This window comes from Oryctolagus cuniculus, chromosome 4 (assembly GCF_964237555.1).
Source record: "Oryctolagus cuniculus chromosome 4, mOryCun1.1, whole genome shotgun sequence".
Lineage (NCBI taxonomy): Eukaryota > Metazoa > Chordata > Mammalia > Lagomorpha > Leporidae > Oryctolagus > Oryctolagus cuniculus.
In genome coordinates this window covers 94,432,148-94,453,668 of record NC_091435.1, presented here as the reverse complement: position 1 = coordinate 94,453,668, position 21,521 = coordinate 94,432,148, and the positions used below count along the sequence as shown (strand labels likewise).

Here is a 21,521-nt window from a genome sequence, read left to right as displayed (position 1 = left end):
GTAGCAGAAGAAGGGCCAATTGCTTCGAACATTTCCACCCACGTGGGACACTCGGATAGAGTTTCTGACTCCTGGCTTCAGCTTGGCCTAGCCCCAGCTGTAGTAGTCATTTGGACAATAAACCATTGGATGGAAGATGGATCTCTCTCAATCTTTCTCTGTTTCCCACTCTCCCTCCCTCTCATTCTAACTCTGCCTTTCAGTAAATATATCTTTAAAAATAAAATAAAATGCAAAGTCAGAGACGTATTTTTTCATTCACATCAGTCCATAGATGTGAGAAGTGTTGTCTTTCCCTCAAAACATCATGCCTTTCCTCTCATTGCAACCAACTGTCTTTGTTTAAACACTTCACATCGTTTTACTGCAACAGAAAAACCTCTAATTTCCCTCCTACCTTCTATAATCTATTCTTTTTGCTGCTTCTAGAATGATTTTCCTAAAATACCATTTTAATCACATCTTTATCACTTTAATTATCTATGAACCTATGTTACTTACCTATTGCCAATCTAGGCCCATCATTATATCATCTAGATTGGAGGTTGGCAAATTTTTTCTATAAAAAGACCCGTTATGGTTCAGATATGGCTTAACTGTGTCCCCCAAAGTTCATGTATTGGAAGCATGGTTCCAAACTGGACAATGTTAAGAAGTGATGGGACCTTTAGGAGGTGGGGCTTTGTAGGAGGTCACAAAATTGCCATCTCCCAACTCTCAGGCTTCCTGTCTTGCAACACCATCCTTTCCTGCCATAAGGCTATCCACGGTAGGATGCAGCCATGGAGGCTTTCACCAGAGCTCAGTAGATGTTGGTCCCACACTCTTTTTTTTTTTTTTTTTTTTTTTTTTGGACAGGCAGAGTGGACAGTGAGAGAGAGAGATAGAGAGAAAGGTCTTCCTTTTCCGTTGGTTCACCCTCCAATGGCTGCTGCAGCCGGTGCACCGCACTGATCCGAAGCCCACAGCCAGGTGCTTCTGGTCTCCCATGCGGGTTTAGGGCTCAAGCACTTGGGCCATCCTCTACTGCACTCCCGGGCCACAGCAGAGAGCTGGCCTGGAAGAGGAGTAACCGGGACAGAATCCGGCACCCCGACCAGGACTAGAACCCGGTGTGCCGGCGCTGCAGGCAGAGGATTAGCCTAGTGAGCTGTGGTGCTGGCTGGTCCCACACTCTTGAGCCTCCAAAATCATGAGCTAAATAAACCTCTTTTCTTTATGAAAGTGTTCAGCTTTAGGCATTTCATGATAGTGATGGAAAACTGACTAATATAGGTACACACAGTAAATGTTTTATTCTGCAGACCATACAATACAGTCTGTCATACCTACTCAACTCTACCACTATAATGAGAGAGCAACCATAAATAACATACAAATGAGCATGACTTTATTCCAATAAAACTTTATTTACAAAACAGGTGGCTGACCAATTTGGCCCATGGGCCATTGTTTGCCAACCCCTAATCCTAATCTAGATCTACTCCAGATATTCAATTTATTTTTCATTATAGGGTTCTCCCCATGGTTAATTCTATTAACATTTATTAAGCATCTAATACATATATGCACTTTCCTAGTGGCTGGAAATATGACAGTACAGCTGATCCCGAGACTTAACAGAGTTTTTAGTCGAGTGATGAAGAGAAACATTATACAAGTATTTTAAAGATGTCTGAATGTTGTCAAAGGAGAAGGTCTTACAGGTATATGTAGCAGGAAGCATAACTAAGTTCAGGAAGTAGAGGAAGGCAATGTTAGTCATGAGCTAGGATAAAGTGGAAGACAGCACAGAGCTTTTCAGGCAGAAGTGACAGCATATGGAAAAGGTCTGATGCTAGAGAGAATAGTTAGGAAGCTCGTACAGCCTGGAGGCTAGAAATGTATGTGATTTATACTAGGGAAGCAGCAATAGAAGAGACAGAAGGAGAGAAAGGGACTGTGGAGGCAAGAGTCAACAGGACTTGGTGATGGAGCACATATGAAGGGAGAAGAGTAACTCTGCCTTCTGGCTAGAGAAACGAGGTGGACAGTGGTGCACTTGCTTCACCACCAGCACACCCAGAAGAGACCACACAAGCATGTTCTCAACTCTGTGACTTCACCTCGTTTCCCCCAGGATGCTTACCTTCACCTCGTGCAATATTTTCCATATATCCTTTGTCAAACCTTACATGGCCTCTCTTGTCTATAGTAATCTCTGTGTAGTCTGTATTTATGTTAACTTTTGATTCTCAACACACAGTTCACTCTTTAAACTGTTCTCCCTACTAGTAATGAATATACCGGTGTTTTTGCCTTTTAAACAATATTAAGAATGAATTATATTTTATACTTTCAACTGTTTCTTGGGCCTATCACAATGTAGAGAATATATATGTAGATAGGTAGACCATCAGTACAGATATATTCACATTCACGTTTGTACATATGGATAAACTACTAATTATCTGTCAGTCAAAGAAGACAGAACTGAAAAATAAACCATGAAAGGCTATGGAGCAGAGAGTGAGCAGTTTTTTTTCCTTGTTAACCATTAAAGATTTACATAAAAAATAGGTCTCTCCAAAAACGTATGATAGTAGGATAGATATATCTTTGACATAATATTAAATTACTAGTGAATTAGGAAATAAAATTTAGGATGAAAAGATCTTGTAACAGAACTGGCATCCTACTCTGACTCACCAACAGAAAATGAACAACATCTCCTCTGCAGAAGGCAAGCATGGGATTCACATAATTATGCACAGCTACAAAGTGCCAGGCCAGCAGTGGAACACTGGAAGGATCCATCTAAGTAAAGAGAAGGAGGAAAAGGCATCAAAGTTAACAAAAGAAAGGACAAAAAAAAAAGTCTTGTTAAAACCAGCATCTGACTGGTGTTCTTGGTAAATCTTTATCCAGTTTCTCAGAAAAATTCCAATGATACAGGAAGAACTTTCTGAGTTGATGGTAATGTTCTATGTCTTGATCAGTGTGTGGAATACAAAGTATATGCATTTGTTAAAGTGCAGCAAATGTACAATTGAGATTTGTGCATTTCATTGTATGAAAAAAAGTGTTTTTTTAAGACGTATTTATTTGAAAGGCAGAGTCACAGAGAGGCAGAAGCAGAGGCAGAGAGAGAGAGAGAGAAGTCCTCCATCCGTTGGTTCACTCCCCATTTGGCAGCAATAGCCAGAGCTAGGCCAATCTAAAGCCAGGAACCAGGAGTTTTCCAGGTCTCCCACATGGGTACAGGGGCCCAAGCACTTGTGCCATCCTCTACTACTTTCCCAGGCCATAGCAGAGAGCTGGATGGGAAGTGGAGCAGCCGGGACTCAAATTGGCACCCATATGGGATGCAGGCACTGCAGGCAGCGGCTTTACTTGCTATACCTCAGCACCAGCCCTACTGGGTATAAATTTTATACAAAGGAAAAACTGAAGCAAATATCAAAGGAAAAACTGAAACAAACATCAAACTCTAGCTAATGATATGCATACTGAATATTTACAGAAAAGGGTACCTGTTTCTGCAATTTATTTAGAAATATATAAAAATTAAAATAGTTTGATAAGTAAATAGAGAGGTGGATAGATAGGTATCTATATAATAAAGGAAGTATAATTAAATGCTAATGGTACAATTTAGATAGTAGGTTTACAAATGATCGATGTAAAATTCTTTTCTCTATCTTTAAATGTTCATAATAAAATGTTAGAGAAAAATACCAATAAAAACATATACAAGGAATCAAACACATACCCCATGATAAGCCTAAGAGATGCTAATGGCAACCTAAGCCAGCCTTGCCATCTGAAAGGACAGAGCTAATTTTCTATGGGCACCAACAAGAAGGCAAGCATGATTTCCATAGGGGGGAGGGGCTGCTTTCAGCAGTAGCCAGAGTTCTGCACCATCCCCCTCCTCCTCATCCCAGCCACATCTCTCCTCACAGATACAATGGAAGATCAGAACTTCGTAAAAACAACTAAGTAGGCAAAGGGAGACTGTGGTGTAAACAACAAGTTCTGGGAAATTTAAACCTCAAAGTAAAGTATCATGGGCAGGTGCTGTGGTGTAGTAGGTAAAGCTGCCACCTGCAGTGCCAGCATCCCATATGGGCACCAGTTCTAGTCCCGGCTGCTCCACTCCCCATCCTGCTCTCTGCTATGGCCTGGGAAAGCAGTAGAAGATAGCCCAAGTCCTTGGGCCCCTGCACCCGCAAGGGAGAACAGGAAGAAGCACCTGGCTCCTGGCTTCAGATCGGCGCAGCTCTGGCCATTGCGGCCATTTGGGGAGCGAACCAACAGAAGGAAGATCTTATTTTTTATTTTTAAGATTTATTTATTGGGCTGGCGCCGCGGCTCACTAGGCTAATCCTCCACCTGTAGCGCCAGCACAGTGGGTTCTAGTCCCGGCTGGGGCGCCGGATTCTGTCCCAGTTGCCCCTCTTCTAGGCCAGCTCTCTGCTGTGGCCCGGGAGTGCAGTGGAGGATGGCCCAAGTGGTTGGGCCCTGCACCCGCATGGGAGACCAGGAGAAGCACCTGGCTCCTGGCTTCAGATCAGCGTGGTGCGCCGGCCGCAGCACACCGGCAGCGGCGGCCATTGGAGGGTGAACCAACGGCACCCTCCAATGGCCTCTCTCTCTCACTGTCCACTCTGCCTGTCAAAAAAAAAAAAAAAAAAAAAAAGATTTATTTATTTACTTGAAAGTCAGAGTTACACCGAGAGAGGAGAGGCAGATAGAGAAAGAGAGGTCTTCCATCCGGTGGTTCACTCTCCAATTGGCCACAATGGCTGGAGCTGCACCTATCCGAGGCCAGGAGCCAGGAGTTTCTTTCGTGTCTTCCACATGGGTGCAGAGGCCCAAGGACTTGGGCCATCTTCTACTGCTTTCCCAGGCCATAGCAGAGAGCTTGATTGGAAGTGGAGCAGCCGGGACTAGAACCGGCACCCATTTGGGATGCTGGTGCTTCAGGCCAGGTTGTTGACCTGCTGTGTCACAGCGCAGGCCCCAGAAGGAAGATCTTTCTCTCTGTCTCTCCCTCTCACTGTCTCTAACTCTACCTCTCAAATAAACATAAATAAAATCTTTAAAAAAAAAAAAAAAGTAAAATATCAGAGGCAGAAGCCAAGGAAATCCTATGCAGCAGTAATTAGAAAGGACATTATGAGGCCGGTGCCGCGGCTCAATAGGCTAATCCTCTGCCTTGTGGCGCCGGCACACCGGGTTCTAGTCCAGGTTGGGGCGCCGGATTCTGTCCCAGTTGCCCCTCTTCCAGGCCAGCTCTCTGCTGTGGCCAGGGAGTGCAGTGGAGGATGGCCCAAGTCCTTGGGCCCTGCACCCCATGGGAGACCAGGAGAAGCACCTGGCTTCTGCCATCGGATCAGCGCGGTGCGCTGGCTGCAGTGCACCGGCCGCGGCGGCCACTGGAGGGTGAACTAACGGCAAAAAGGAAGATCTTTCTCTCTGTCTCTCTCTCTCACTGTCCACTCTGCCTGTCAAAAAAAAAAAAAAAAAAAAAAGAGAAAGGGAATTATGTGGGTGAACATTATCAGTAGTTCAGCATCAAAGCAGCAGAGAGTGACAAAATCCTGCTTCAGCTCAGCAGTCACACAAAAACATTTTTCAAACATTGAAAATTGGGGCTGCTAAAAATATATCAATTCAGCTTCAAATCCACTAAGTGCATTTCACTGCACTCAAAAGGGCAGAAGAGGAGGCTAAGAAAGTCCATGCATGCAATCGAGTGTGACCATAAGTACTACCACAGAGACTGTCAAGCTGAGGTTAAAAACAAAAGCCAGGGGCAAGCATTTGGCACAATGGTGAAGACATCACTTGGGACACACACATCCCATATCAGAGTCCCTGGCTTCAAGTCCTGGCTCCACGCGCAATCCAGCTTCCTGGACCCAGCACACCCTTGGAGGCAGCAGATGATGGCACATGTTATAGGGTCCCTGCCACTCATGTGGGAGACTCGGACCAAGTTCCAAGCTCCTGGCTTCAGCCTGGCTCAGCTGTGGCTGTTGCAGGCATTTGGGGAGTGAAACAGCAAATGAAAAATGTCTTTGTGTGTGTCTCTGTTTTTCAAATGCATTTTTTCTTAAAGCCAGCTATGTACTACTAATGAGAGAAAAACAAAGAGATGAAAGTAAAAAAGTATCAGCTCTCCTGATCCCCAGGACATTGCTCTAGTCACCAGGTAATGCTCTCTGGTCATCTCACAGTGAATTCAAACAGGGATCCTTGGAGCACTGACTTCCATGCTACCTCATTTTCTGATCATCTCTCAGGATTCACCCCTTCCAAGGCACTTCCCTCAACTTTCTGACACATCCCTTATTTTTGTCAGTAACAGAAAGAGGCTTACTTACCCGTCCATAGGGAAAAGTCATCCACACTTTCAAGGAGGGTTTCAATCCAATGACCAGTATCTTTAGGAGAAAAACAGTTTTTCAATATTTACCTTATCATTTTCTATCGTTTGGTGTTCAAAGCATCTAAAGGTTATGAGTTTCATTTTCAAAATACACCTACCTTTGTTAAGGATGCCATGGCCAATAATGAAAACTGGGTGATGGGATGATCCTTCAATTCAGGCTTAGAGTGCAGAGGCTCAATACAGCAAACCTCACCCTTGGAACCACTGAACAGACATCTAGATTCACATGTTCTCACTCCCATCACTCTTCTGAAAATGTAACCAAAAAGTTCAGAATCAATTTACCAATGCATACAGCACTGCTATCTCTAGTTTGCACGTGACAATAGCCTCCTGACTCCTACTCATTTCCCCTAACAATTCAAACTCCACATGATAATGGTACAATCTTCTTCCATACAGGCAGATCTGTCACTCTTCAGCTAAAAACACTCCACCGGTTTGCCACTGTGTGAAAAATAGAACCTGAATGCTTTCTCCATGTCTCCAAAGGCCCTATCTGATCTAGCTCCTGATTTTATTCTTCTTCCACTCCTGTCATTCCTGACAAAGTCACACTTCTGCCACAGCCGCCTGCTTTCCATTCATCAGCCAGCCAAGCTGGTGCCCACCTCCAAAGCCTTTGTGGTCGAATGTTCTCTGCCTAGAACACTTCCTCCAGATCTTGGCATGTGTTGAATGGCTCATTATTCAGGTCTTTTTTCAAATGTTACTTTCGGAGAAAGATCTTTCTAAATTATCCTCAAGTGCACTCCAGCACACTGACCTGTTAATTTGGTACACAGCACTCATACCTATCTGAGGTTACTTCATTTACATGTTGTTTTATAATCTGTCTCCCTACTCTCATCCCAATTAAAATGTAAGTTCTACTGCAGCAGAAACCTTGCCTGGTTCATAGCTGTGATTCTGGTATCTAAATAAATGCCTATATGTGGAAGATGCTCATTAAACATTAGCTGAATAAACAAACAGCAGTTTTTCAGCAATTGCCTTGTGTTCAGCATTGTTAGAAGCTATGAGAAATACAAGAAACAAAGATGGTTGCTAACTTTGAAGAATTTATGGAAACATAATATATGCTGAATATTATCTTCTACATGTTTTTTAAACCTCACCTTCATAAATGTTCTTCCATGTATCTACACAGTGTTTACACCTACTTAAGGAGTAAACAAAGGTTATTAAAAACATCTTCACACCTGGTTATTATGGTTATAATCAACTGGTCTGGAACCTAGACCAGAATTAGTGACTCCAGAAAGTGACTCCTAAGCCTGACAGCACATAGGAGTCCCTCGGGATTCCCAACTCAGACCTATTAGGAGAAAATTTTAGAAGATCAGGCCTGGAACTCAGGTCCAATAAGTCTCCTCAGGTAATTATAATATAATACACAGCCATTATCTATTTTCAATCATGTGGGCTTTCCAGAATTCTTCATGTTCAATTTCAAATCACTAAGCCAGATGTAGTCTTTTTATTTGTCAACAAATGTCCCAAGAGTCTCTTACTTAAATGTCAGTTCAAAAACAGAGCCTCCACTGTCGTTGCAAATGGCAAGAGTTGGATCATCTGTAAACTAAACAGAGACAGAATTTATTTTCTTGTAGATTTTTAAGCAACCAGTGTAGTGTTAGGAAGATAAAGGAAAATTATTAAATTTTGAAAATCCACACTAAGCACATATAATGGCATTTGAAATAACTTAAACTAGATTCAGCTCATCATGCAAAACATAAAAATGTATACCCTTATTTAGAATAGAAATCACTTAATATCTTTAAAATACTGTGGCTTTCAAGCAAAACTGCCTTTCATCAGGATAAAAGAAAACTAAAAACTATGATTGAAAAGACCCTGAAGCTCTCTACTTGGGTCTTACACCAAGGCTTTCTAACTTGCTATTAGATGAACAGGAGCCTCTAGATACAGTTGTAGTTTCCTGGTTTTCAAGAACAAAGACAGAGTAAAACATACTGGCTATCTCTGGGAAATAAACTTGTCTGAATACAACCAAAACATTTTAACTTTTTATGTAAGTCTTCCTAAATATGCCACTTCCTTGACCTTCCACAGAGTAAATTTCAATTATTATTACCTAACCTGGAACACTCAGAATAATAAATAAAATCATATTCTCAATAACAAACAGTCTTAGGGTCATGTGGGGTATGACAAATGTCCCAGGACACTGGAGCAGGGGTGTGGCACAGCAGTTTATATGTTACTTAGGACACTCACATCCTATATCAGAGTGTCTGTGTTTGCGTCCCAGTTCTGCTGCCAGTTCCAGCTTCCTACAAATGTATACTCTGGGAGGCAGCAGGTGATGGCTCAAGTACCTGGCTTCTGCCACCCACATAGGAGACCTGGATAGAAGTCTTGGCTCCTGGATTCAGCCTGGTACAGCTTTTGCTGTTGTGGGCATCTGGGGGAGTAGGCATTTTCAAAGATTTTTCTGACTTTCTAATCAATAAAAAGTAAATAGCTAAACGTTATTTTAAAAGTTACAGGACACAGAATGAGATAACTTAACTTTCATCATTTACAGTGACTAAATTCAAAGGTTGGTGACCCATGCTGAATGGGAAGCCTCAATGTTCTGGGTCAGGGATGGCTGAGGTCAAGGGGACCACTGTAAAATTCTTCCTCAACCCCAAACACAGGCATAGCAACACAGCACAGAAGCTGTACATCTTTGCTCTCAAATCCTAGATGAACAGTTGCCAAAGTGGCAAGCATATGCCCTAGGGGTGTGCAGGAGATGGTTCACTGGAGTGTAGGAAAAATAATAGAATTAATATTCTGTTTAATTTTCTACTTCTTGTGTATACACTTTAAAATGTACTTTAAAAGTAGTGAAGCACATTCCTATAATTACACACACACACACACACACAGCATGCAAGCCCAAACTGTTATTGACAGAACGCACTATTAAGTTTAGAGAACAATGAGTGAGAGCGCTGAAGTCAAGTGGCCACTGTCAATCCAAGGCTTCAGAAGTATTCAGTCACATGTATCTCTTTCTCTCACGTCAGCACCTGCACACACACTTTCATCACCATTCGCAAGCAACACAACGGCTCCTACTAGTGTGCTTTTAATCTCAGAATTCTTCTCTTTTCTGCCTTTTTCTCTTCTGTTTCTTATTGTTTCTCCCTGGAATTTTAGGAAGTTGCTTTCTAAAACAGGACTGGCCCTTTTTGACAGCTTTAACTACTTATTTCCTCAATCAAACACTTATTGAGCAGCTACTAGAGGTAAAACACAAAAATAGATGACAAACAGCATCTGCCTTCGAAGATATTAACCTATTAAAAGAGGTAAGTAAGACACATACACCAACAATTGTAACATATCAGAAGTTGGCAGATGTCATATGAAAAAGAGGTCAAGTACATTACCATAATATTCTAAAAGAGGAAAAATTCTCCCTCCTTTTCCTTGTCTTGCTTGTTTTCATTGTAACTAAATGCTTCTTCAATGTTCCTTTGTCACAAAGGACATTTTTGTAACTAACCTAGATGCAGACATATAAACTCCAGATGCTTGCAGACTTTAAAAAGCATATGTATGGATAAGAGAGCTCTGCACAGCTAAGCAACAAAATGTGTACATGATTAAAATCTAGAAGATCTGATTTTAGACTTCTCTAGTTATAGTCTTTATCTTTTATGCTTCTGAATGTAGGCTTGCCAGCATGCAAGAATCAAGATTCACATTGTATTTATAAATGAAATCTGTTACCTAAGTCAGTTTATTTTTTTCAGGCCTGGAAGGAGAAACCAAGACTAAGATCTTAATGCTTCCCCTTTTGAGGCCTGAAAGAAAATAAACCAACAGATTCATTTCTAAACATAGTCCAAACCCCAGTTCTCTGACAATTGCTGCCTTGAACTGCAGGCAACTTTCAACAAAGACTGACAGAGCAATAAAACTTTGGCAGATTCAGAAAGGTAAAAGACCTTTTAAGTCCCACCTGAGTTCTCAGCAGGGTGCTGCTTGTCTTTGCTGCCAACCCCTAGTCTAAGATCACATCAATCTGCTGTATCTATTAGACCTCAATACAACTTGAAGCTGAATATATAAAGAAAACAACTTGTTGGGTTAGTCAAATAAAACATAGTTCACAGTGAATAATTCTATTTATACAAAGTGTTCAGCTTCATGTTAAATATACTTTTTGAACTTCTAATTATCAATATGGAGAAATTTACCTTAAAAAGGACACGAAGGTATAATCATAAAAATTATTAGAAAAAGAAAACAGAGCTATTACCTTGATATGCAATATAGCTGTTCCTGGAGGATGAGCATCTGTTATTGATCTTAGGAGTTTTCCACTGGCCAAATCCCACATGGTGATCTATAAGACAACTAAGTGCTTTAAAAACAAATTTATTGCTCTTTTTGGACTTAAGTATCCTGCCTTCTGGCTGCAATAATCTAGTCCTCGTCTATAAACATCGCAGGCAAAGAACTATAAAGTTAAAACATACCTCAAGGTTGCAGACCCATTAAAGCATGGAGCCTTTATCTTCATCTACCCCTCATCCTGCCCCACCTACTTTTCCCTTTGGATTTTCAATGCTGTTCTTATACTCAGTGGTAAATGAAATTTCTCTAATAAGCCAATCTGTTTAGCATTGGTAAAGTCATAGGAAAGGCTTACGGCCAAACCAGCTAGTGATGTATAAATCAGAAGATGGGAAACACCAGAACCTATCACCAGTATCAGAAGTGGAAAGAAAGAATGCCAAAACAGTTATCCAGGAACACAGTAATAAGAATACAGAAAGCAGAGTACAGGATATTTAAAAAACAGCCACCAAAAAAGAAAGTGGGGGAGGGGTGCATGGCATTTGTCCTAACAGTTAAGACACCATTTAGGATGCCCACATGACATTTTGGAGTGCCTGGGTTCAATACCAGGCTCCAGCTCCTGACTCCAGCTTCCCGCTAATGCAGACCCTGGAAGGCGCTGGTGATGGCTCAGGTAGTTGGATGCTTGCCACCCACTTGAAAGATTGGGACTAAGATCATAGCCCCTGGCTTCAGTCCCAGGTGGGCTATTTCTGGCATTCGGGGAGTGAACTAGTGGATAAGAGCTCACTCTTTTTCTCTCTTAATCTCTGCCTCTCAAACTAAAAAAAAAAAAAAAAAAAAAAAAAAAAAAAAATTTCAAAAAAGCAGCCACAATTATTTATAATGCTGTAAAGATGTATATTTATATAGCACTCTGGTTGATTTATAAAAGCTCTTTACTCAAATAGATACATGAGTTAGGATATAAAATAAATTCTAGACTCTGGCTCAATCAATAACAACCATTAAAATATCTGACCACAATAAAAGGCAGACTGAACAATCTCAGGGTAGATCTACAGATCTATCACTTTATAACATATATATATTGGTCTCCTAAATACTGATCTAAGACATTAATTTTAATTTTTTAAAATATTTGTTTATTTATTTGAAAGGCAGAGTTAGAGAGAGAGAGAGGCAGAGAGAGAGAGAGAAAGGTCTTCCATCCCCAGGTTCACTCCCCAGATGACCACAATGGCCTGAGCTGCGCCTATCTGAAGCCAGGAGCTAAGAGCTTCCTCCCAGTCTCCCACAAAGGTGCAGGGGCCCAAAGACTTAGGCCATCCTCTACTGTTTTCTCAGCCCATAGCAGATTCAGAAGTGGAGCAGCCAGGATTCGAACCGGTGCCCATATGGGATGTTGGCACTGCAGGCAGTGGCATTACCTGCTACATCAGAGTGCAAGCCCCAGACATTAATTTTTTAAAACTGATATTGTTATAACACTGTTGCAAGTAGAAGAAAATTCATATCTTACCTGTCCTTTAGCAAAGCCACAAAGAAGTCTTGAGCAGTCATTGTTAATACTGAGGGCAGAGATGGCTCCATACTGACCTCCAACACTGGTGCTACCCAGACAGAGTCGCAAAGCTTGATTTTGATCTGAAGAAAGCGATTCACAAAGACAAGTGAAGAAATGGAAGACGGTAAGTAAATATACAGAGTATAGGCAAACTTTCACAGGCTTGGGAGGTGGAAAGAGTCCAAAGCAGCAGATGATGAAGCTACATTCAGTTTCAGACATATTTATTGAGCATCTATTAGAAGCTTGGCATTGAAGTATAAACTAAGAATACCAAAAAGAAAGAAAATGGGGGGAGGAGGAAGGGAGGAAGGATGGATGAACAACAACAGCAACAACAACAACAACAACAAAAAACCATGATCCATAAGGAAGCATAATTTAAGTAAAAAAATCCATAAGGAATCGCCTTGAACAAACCAAGTGTCTTTCTATGCCCTCAAGGTATAATTGTGTTTCTGGCTATTTTCAATAAGTATGTACTTCTTTTATAATATGGGTAGTTTTAAAACTTCAAAAATTAAAATGTGTTAACTTGGAATTTGGCTAAACTTTACATTTCTATTATCCATAAAGCAAAGGTTTATTATTCCAAACATAACTTATATATGCTAAAAGCAAATAATTCAAATCTCTACTAGATTAAGTTCTTTAAAGGTAAGGATCTTGCCTTAATCACCTCTGATTTTCCAGAGACACTCAAACTTTTTTTAAATTGTATTACCTAATGATTAAAACATTCCTCCAGGGCTTCTCCTGGTAATGCTTATTTTGTACAGAGTTCATTATTGAATCCACTTAAAAATAACAGATTTTAAATTTAAGAAAGCACACCTATGATATTTAACTGTTTAGGGTGGAAAAAGGGTACTTCCAACCTGAAGTTCCTTAAACTCACTTCACACTTGTTTGTGCCTTCCTCACCCACTGACGTGCTAGTTTTCAGCTATGTCTGCACTCCCCTTTAGACCAGGATATAAGAGCGCGAGTGAATTAACACTCGCAGCGTAGCTTGGTCCCTTGCACTCAGGAGGCATCTTACACTCCTCTCAGCAGCTTTCACATTTGGAAATCTTCCTTCTATGAGCAAAGCTAGTTTTCAGCAACAGCCTGAAAACATTGATTCTCAGGTCTAGTGTATGATTTATTTTGCCCACCCAAAGTGAACACCATGTTCCTAAACCAGCTCAAATAGCAGGCCCACCTCCCCAAGAGGGAGGTCTAAAATAATTAATGGCCGCCCCTAACCAGCACACAGCAAATACTCAGTATTTAGAAGTCATTTTAGATTTTAGCCTTTCCAGGTGAACATTTAAAAAGATTAAATTCATAAACACACAAGGTATGATGTAGTTTAAAAGTCATTATCTTCATTCATATCTAAAAAATACACAATTAACAATGTTTCCCCATACATCTAGACTGGCTTCCTTGTAAATTTTCCTCCTTCCCTCAATTTAACCCAAATTAAAACTTCCCTTTGTTTTATAATTTTCCTGACTTTTGTTTTGTTGAAATTCCCTACCTAAAATAATACTTGCTAGCTTTGGTCAGGGCTGCCTCACTGGGTCAGTGGATTATCCACATACCTTGGACAGCATACCGTCATAATGACAATGGTTGGGTAATAGAGTTCTACATGCACCACTAGGCTAGCTCAGTGCCTAGGCAGTAGATGAACTGAAGGCACAAGGACAAAGAAAGAGGCTTGTGTGAGATTTCCAGGCACAGGAGAAGCTGTCAAGAGCACATGGCTGAGATCCTTTGTGGTCCCAGCTTTGAGAGCCACACTTCCCAGAGTCCTGACCTGCCCACACCTACACACTCACTATTGCTTTCTGATGCAGCTAAGTTCTGACTTTGACAATTTAAGTACTCTTCTAAGGTAGGGAAAGTACGAGAGCAGAACTGAGAAGTAGCATAAAACAAAATAAAGGAACCATTAAGAAAGAGGACATAGCAAACAGCGGAAATAGAAGAAATGAGAGAAGGGAAGGGAAGGGATGTATCTAACTGCTAAACCAAAAATCCTAACATGGGGGCTAGCACTGTGGCATAGTGGGTAAAGCTGCTGCCTGCAATGTCAGCATCCAATATGGGTGCTGGTTCAAGTCCCGTTTGCTCCACTTCTGATCCAGCTCCTTGTCAATGGCTGGAAAAAAGCAGCAGCAGATGGCCCAAGTGCATAGGCCACTGCCACTCATGGGGGAGACCTGGATGAAGCTCCTGGCTTGAGCCTAGCTCAGCCCTGGTTGTTGCGGCCATCTAGGAAGTGAACCAACAAATGGAAGACCTCTCTCTCTTTCTCTCTCTCTTTAACCCTTTCAAATGCATAAAATCTTAAAAAAAAAAAAATCGAGGCTGGCATTGTGGCATAGTGGGTAAAGCCTCCGCCTTCAGTGCTGGCATCCCATATGGGCACCATTTTGAGTCCCCGACTGCTCCACTTCCGATCCAGCTCTCTGCTACAGCCTGGGAAAGCATCAGAAGATGGCTCAAATCCTTGGGCCCTGGGAAACCCAGAAGAATCTCCTGGCTCCTGGCTTGGGATCGGTGCAGCTCCGGCCACTGCAGCCAATTGGGGAGTGAACCATCAGGTGAAAGACCTCTTTCTCTCTCTCTGCCTCTCCTTCTCTCTCTGTGTAACTCTGTCTTTCAAGTAAATAAATAAATCTTCAAAAAAAAAAATCTAAACATGACTGTGCTTTCCTGTAGTTCCCACATAATGAAATCTAGTCATTCCTGAAATATGTATTAAGTTTATTATCTCACAGGTCTGTATTAATGAAGACATTCTCCATTTTTTTTTTAATTTTTACAATGTATTTGTTACCTTTTTTATTAGAAAGCATTTATTGTTTTTTGTTAAAGATTATATTTATTTATTTATTTGAGAGGCAATGTTACAGAGAGGGAAAGGCAGAGAGAGAAAGATCTTCCATCCGCTGGCTCACTCCCCAAATGGCCGCAACGGCCAGAGCTGGGCTAATCCAAAGCCAGAAGCCAGGAGCTTCTTCTGGGTCTCCCATGTGGGTGCAGGAGCCCAAGGACTTGGACCATCTTCCACTGCTTTTCCAGGCCATAGCAGAGAGCTGGATCAGAAGAGAAGCAGCTGGGACACAATTCTGGCACCACAAGCAGAGGCTGAGCCACACCACAGCACCAGCCCCTTGTTACCTTTATAATGTCCCTTCATAAGGCAGCATGGCTGTCAATCCAGATACCTGGACTTTAATCCCATCCCTACTCCTAGAGTGTTAAAGGCCCTATAACTATACATCTGGGTAATTTCAGGAATGTTATTTAATTCCTCTTAACCTCCCTACCTATACCTATAAAACAGAAACCGCAGATTACATCATTGTGTTACTAAGAGGAACAGATTAGTGGAGCAAGATAATACACACAGACAGCCAATTCAATGTCCCTGAAACATTGTTAGGGACCCTATCACAAACTAATTTGTAGATAACATTCATGTACATGCAGCAATTGATGGTGAGACAGGCAATGGGCAGTACATAAAATGTAATCTACTTAGGCTCCACAAAGATTTTTTTCAACTCTCACTGTGTCATTCTACATTCTATCTTTATGGCATTACATTAACAAACTTGCTATTACATCATTTCGACTCAATTCAGAAAAGGAAGAATCTTGTGGAAAGAACACAGCAGAGTCTTACTGGAGAAATTTCTCTACAACAATAACTAAACAAACTACTGAACAGCTAATTCCAGGCAATTCTCGGAAGAGGTACTTGGCTGAAATAAACATAAAACTTTTTCAAAGTACTTAAATTCTGTAGCTCCATGGAAAGAACAAAAGGATCCAAACAGAAAAAGCAAGTAAGATGAAAATCAGAGCTCTGTCCAGGATGCTCTTGATCTCATTAATTTAAAAGGAAAAATTCTATTGTCCCCCAACTCTCTGAAGTCTCTTTTTCTCATACTGGGGAAAAGATATTAAATTAACAGTACATGTAGCTTCATTTACAAAGTCACTTAAAATTACATTTGGTTGGAATTTTAAACTCTATCTGAAAACACAATTGTAGTATGCCCTTATAAAGCAGTGACCCTGGGCAAGAAATATGAAATGGAATGATCACTTCCCCTATAAACTTCACAAAGTCGACTCGGAGCCGAAATAACAAAATTCCTATGAAAAATTAAAAACCTATCAGGTAGTACAAATCCATGAAAACTGTCATTAATGACAATAATACAGCTTATCAGTTACAGGAATTTGAAGCCCAGAAATCACAAAAAGTATATTTTTTGACAATGTAATGAATTTTATCTATTTCTTTTACTAACATATCTTTCAAAATACAATGTTTATGGTAGATTTCCTCAGCATATCCTGAGCTCTGCTTCTACTCAATGTACCCTGCCAATGCACCTGGGAAAGCAGCAGAAGACAGCCCAAGTGTGTGGATCCCTGCCACCCACAGGGGAGACCCAGACGTGGAGCTCCTGGCTCCTGGCTTTGGCCTGGCCCGGCCCTGGCTGTTATGGTCATTTGCAGAGGGAAATGCATACTATACACTCTCTTCTCCCACTCTCCTGTTTTCCTTCTCTCCCCCCTCCCTTTATTGCTCTGTCTTCCAAATAAATAAATAAGTCCTTTCAAAAAAGAAAAACCATAAATAATGTATAAAGTCTACAATTTTAGCCCTAAAATTTGAATGTGAATATAGTTCAAGAATTTCTGCTCTTCTCACATGCCAAAATTAACCCAATCTTCTATTTTTCTCACCTCTAGTTTGTTTTAATCACTTCCCAGAGACTGTCAAAGAATGAAATATCTCCATCCTAAGAGGGATTAAATTTAATTATATATCTAGAACTCTAATCTGCTGGTATTTAATCAGAGGGGTACTTCAAAATTTTATGGAGGGGGCCGGTGCTGTGGCATAGCGAGTAAAACTGCAGCCTGCACTACCGGCATCCCATATGGGCACCGGTTCAAGTCCTGGCTGCTCCACTTCTGATCCGGCTCTCTGCTACGGCCTGGGAAAGCAGTAGAAGGTGGCCCAAGTCCTTGGACCCTTGCACTCACATGGGAAGACCTGGAGGAAGCTCCTGGCTCCTGGCTTCGGATCAGTGCAGCTCCCGCTATTGTGGCCAATTGGGGAGTGAACAAGCGGATGGAAGACCTCGCTTTCTCTCTCTCTATCTCTCTTTCTCTCTCCGTGTAACTCTGACTTTCAAATAAATAAATAAATCCTAAAAGAAAAAAATGCTGAAATCCACGCACACAGGAGTCTTCAAAATATTCATGGAAAATACACATTATAAAAAATTTATGCATGAATTTCAAAAATTTTTGAACCAAAATGAACTTCTGTTTTAATTCCATTTTTCCAATGACATTTCAAAGTACCCTTATATTGCTTTTTTCTTATCCTAAGTAGTCTATAGGACTAAAGGAGAAGAAAGGAAATTGTAGAAAACATTTGTTGAGGTCAGTGTGGTGGCACAGTGAGTTAAGTTATTACTTGCAAGGCCAGCATCCTATATCGAAGTGCCAATCCAAGTCCCAGCCACTCAACTTGCAATTCCGCTTCCTGCTAATGTGCCTGGGAAAGCAGCAGATGATGGTGTAAGTACTTGTCCCTCACCACCCAAGCGGGAGACCTGGATGAAGTTTCAGCTCTTGCCTTGGGCTGGCCCAGTCCTAGCTGTGGCAAGCATTTGGGGAGTATATCAGTAGATAGAAAATCTCTGTCTTTCCCTCTCTTCCTGTCACTCTGCCTTTCAAATAAATAAATATTTTAAAAAAATAAAAGAAAAAAAGATTTATTTTTTGGGAGGGAGGGAGGGAGAGTGGGAGAGGGGAAGAGGGAGAGAGGGAGAGGGGGAGAGGGGAAGAGAGGGAGATCTTCCATCCCTTGGTTCACTCCAGAAATGGCTAATGGCCAGGGCTGGGCCAGGCCAAAGCCAGGAGCTTCTAACATGTTTCCTATGTGGTTAGCAGAGGCCCAAGTACTTGGGCCATCTTCCACTGCTTTTCCAGACCACAGCAGGGAGCTGGATCAGAAGCAGTGTGGCCAGGACTTGAATCAGCACCTATAAGGGATGCTGGCTTTGCAGGCAGCAGCTTAACTTGCTACGTCACAATGTCGGCCCCATAAATAAATCATTAAAAAATTATTTTTCATTAATGATCATAAAACAGTAGAGGCACTTTTACCCAGCTTGCATCTAGCCAACTGACAGAACTAAAGTTCACATTCCCTGTATAAAGCCTACTGACTAGGGCACACTGACTTCCCAGTGCCAACTGGCCATCAACTGCATTCATTCCCAAACCTGCTCATGCCCCTGTAATAGTGAATTATAAACTGATGACACAGTAGAAAAGAAAGAACTGTTGCCTCTATGAACACCAAATAAGTGTCTTAGAAAAATATAGTAAAGATAAGTTGCCTTTCAAAACTGTCAGGAAATAAGCTACTGACAAAAACAATGATAAAAGATCGAAGGAATATTTTGTTAAAATCTAGAATTTTGTACTCATCAACTGATTTGATAACTGCCTAAAGTTTTTATCTCATTTAAAAAAATTAAAACTGCAAAATTTACATGACTCATGTCAAAAAAAGATGAACACTTCTAATTGACAAATATAAGCTCAAAGAAAAGGACTCTGATGCTGGACTGCATCAAAAGATTAAGGAGAGGGGCCGGCGCCGTGGTTCACTTGGTTAATCCTCTGCCTGTGGCACCGGCATCCCATATGGGCACCAGGTACTAGTCCCGGTTGCTCCTCTTCCAGTCCAGCTCTCTGCTGTGGCCCGGGAGGGCAGTGGAGGATGGCCCAGGTGCTTGGGCCCCTGCATCATCATGGGAGACCAGGATAAGCACCTGGCTCCTGGCTTCAGATCGTAGCAGCCATTTGGGGAGTGAACCAAAGGAAGGAAGACCTTTCTCTCTGTCTCTCTCTCTCTCACTGTCTATAACTCTACCTATCAAAAAAAAAAAAAAAAAAAAAAAAGGTCAAGGAGAAGGGACAGCACTGTAGTACAATGAGTTAAACATCCCATTTGGGTACTGATTTGAGTCCTGGCTGCTCCACTTCCAACCTAGCTCCCTGCTAAAGTGCCTGGGAAAGCAGTGGAAGACAGCACAAGTTCTTGGGCCCCTGCACCCATGTGGGAGATTCAGATGGAGTTCCTGGCTCCTGGCTTTGGCTTAGACCAGCCCAGGCTATTGTAGCCATTTGAGAAGTGAACCAGTGGATAAAAGGTTTTTCTCTCTCTCTCTCTGTAACTGCCTTTCAAGTAAATAAACCTTTAAAAAAAAAGATTGAAGGAAAATGAAAATATGTATATTTTAAATTAAAATAAAATATTGAAGATATGCATATATGTATACTTTTTCAGTTACCCACTTTAAACAATTTTTCAATTAGCTATTTTTACCCAACAAGCATTGTGTAAGACAGCATCAATTGTAATTGATAGCATTCTTTTTCAAATTAAAAAGGTCAAAGGAAAAAGAATCATTCATGCAAACCAAAATTACTATACCTTTTCCTTTTGAATCCATGAAGAAAAGATCAAGAAAGAAAGAATAGCACGAAATCAGTTCAAGAGTTCAGAGAAAAGGCAGATAAAATTCCAAGAGTTTAGCTGACAAGCTTTAGTTATGTATGGAAATGATATTAAATTTATTTAACTGATATCCCTAGTATCTTTTATTATATTCAGGTACTGGTTATAGGAAACAATAAAATATATATTACTCAAATTACACCACAGCAAGTAAATCCATATTTAAGTGAGATAGAAACAAAAACAATATCCACAAGATGATCTACTGTACTATACTAACAACCAGAAATATGAAAAACTAAGGATCGTAGGATAGAGAAACATCTTGATTAAGATTTGAACTTTAAAGATCCTGTATAAATCAAGATACACAAAAAATGCATTTAACTAATTTCATAAGAATAGGCAATATATTATATTTTAGAAGCTTATATTGATTATTATTTTAATGAACCGGGCCTCTCTTTCAGAGAGAATCCAATGGTACTTAAACAAGTATAGTTTCTCCTGTTACACTGTCTCCTATGAGCAACACAGAAATTTAAAAGAAACCAGATCTAACCCAGACCTCTAATCTAGACACTTCACAGTGTTATTATTCTGCCATTTGTTTCTGGGCTTTCAAGCATCTTTTAATCCATTTGTTAAAATGCATCGTCTAAACATCTGCTTCCCACAAACAATGAGTAAAATTTACTAACTGCTCCATTAAAACCCAAAGCACAACCAGAATATTATGAATCTTTCTCAAAATGTTCACTTTGGCATACTTTGCTTTCCATGAGTCTGTAATTCGAGATTATTATTTCATCATACCCATAAGCAAGCTGCTGAGGCCTAAAAAAATCAGGAAGCAAGTCCAAGGAAATTAAGGAGGCAGCATCAAAAGATAATGTAGTCTTCTGTTAGTTTGTAAAGTGTTCATTTAAATTTGTTTGCAGTAAACTTACATGGGTTTGATTATAAGTAGGTACATGTTCTTATAATCTATTGATAAGGAAGGGGAGTTAAAGAAAGAGTTGAAAAAAATAAGCACTGGTAGTAAATGAGAACAACCAATCAACATGAACTCTGCCAGGACAGGAACACACACATCATGTCCTGCCTCAGTTCACCTTGGGTCTTCTATTCCTTTCTTCATTTCCTGGAATTTGCTTCCTTTTCTGTAGGATAGGATTGCTCAGAATCATGGAAATGCACTGATTTAGGACCTAGTATTCCTTGATTCTGTTCAAATAACTTAATCTCTCTGGTCCTAAGTCACCTCATATATCAAATCAGGGGACTAAACTAAAAAAAACTTTTTAAGATCCTTTCCCAAAACTCTATCAATGTAATACCAATCAATTATGCCCATGCAGGAAAACAAGCATTCTTAACACCTGATAAGCAGCAGGCTCATCAAACTTTCCTAAAGGGCACTCAGACAATGCACATCAAAAGTCATTAATGTTCCTGTCCTGACCCAAGCAACTTCACCTTTAGGAATCTGTCTGAAGAAAATAATCATGTGCCCCAAAATGCACTAACAAAGATATTCACTCATCATATTACTGTTTCTTTAGAAAAAAAAAAACTAAATATCTTACAGCAGGAAATGGTAAAGTAAATTATGGCAAATCCAT

At 40.7% G+C, this 21,521-nt stretch overlaps 1 protein-coding gene across 2 annotated transcripts in view; it reads right to left on the bottom strand.

Moving 5' to 3' along the window:
* VPS8 (VPS8 subunit of CORVET complex) overlaps positions 1 to 21,521 on the bottom strand; it is a 274,516-nt gene that overhangs the window by 218,848 nt on the left and 34,147 nt on the right. For both annotated transcript variants that reach the window (XM_008266588.4, XM_070072435.1), the window contains exons 8-13: positions 12,291 to 12,415; positions 10,725 to 10,811; positions 7,954 to 8,021; positions 6,535 to 6,688; positions 6,372 to 6,431; positions 2,689 to 2,796 (exon numbers count right to left, since the gene is read on the bottom strand). In XM_008266588.4, coding sequence (XP_008264810.1) covers positions 2,689 to 2,796; positions 6,372 to 6,431; positions 6,535 to 6,688; positions 7,954 to 8,021; positions 10,725 to 10,811; positions 12,291 to 12,415 — 602 coding nt within the window. The remainder of the gene's footprint in view (positions 1 to 2,688; positions 2,797 to 6,371; positions 6,432 to 6,534; positions 6,689 to 7,953; positions 8,022 to 10,724; positions 10,812 to 12,290; positions 12,416 to 21,521) is intronic.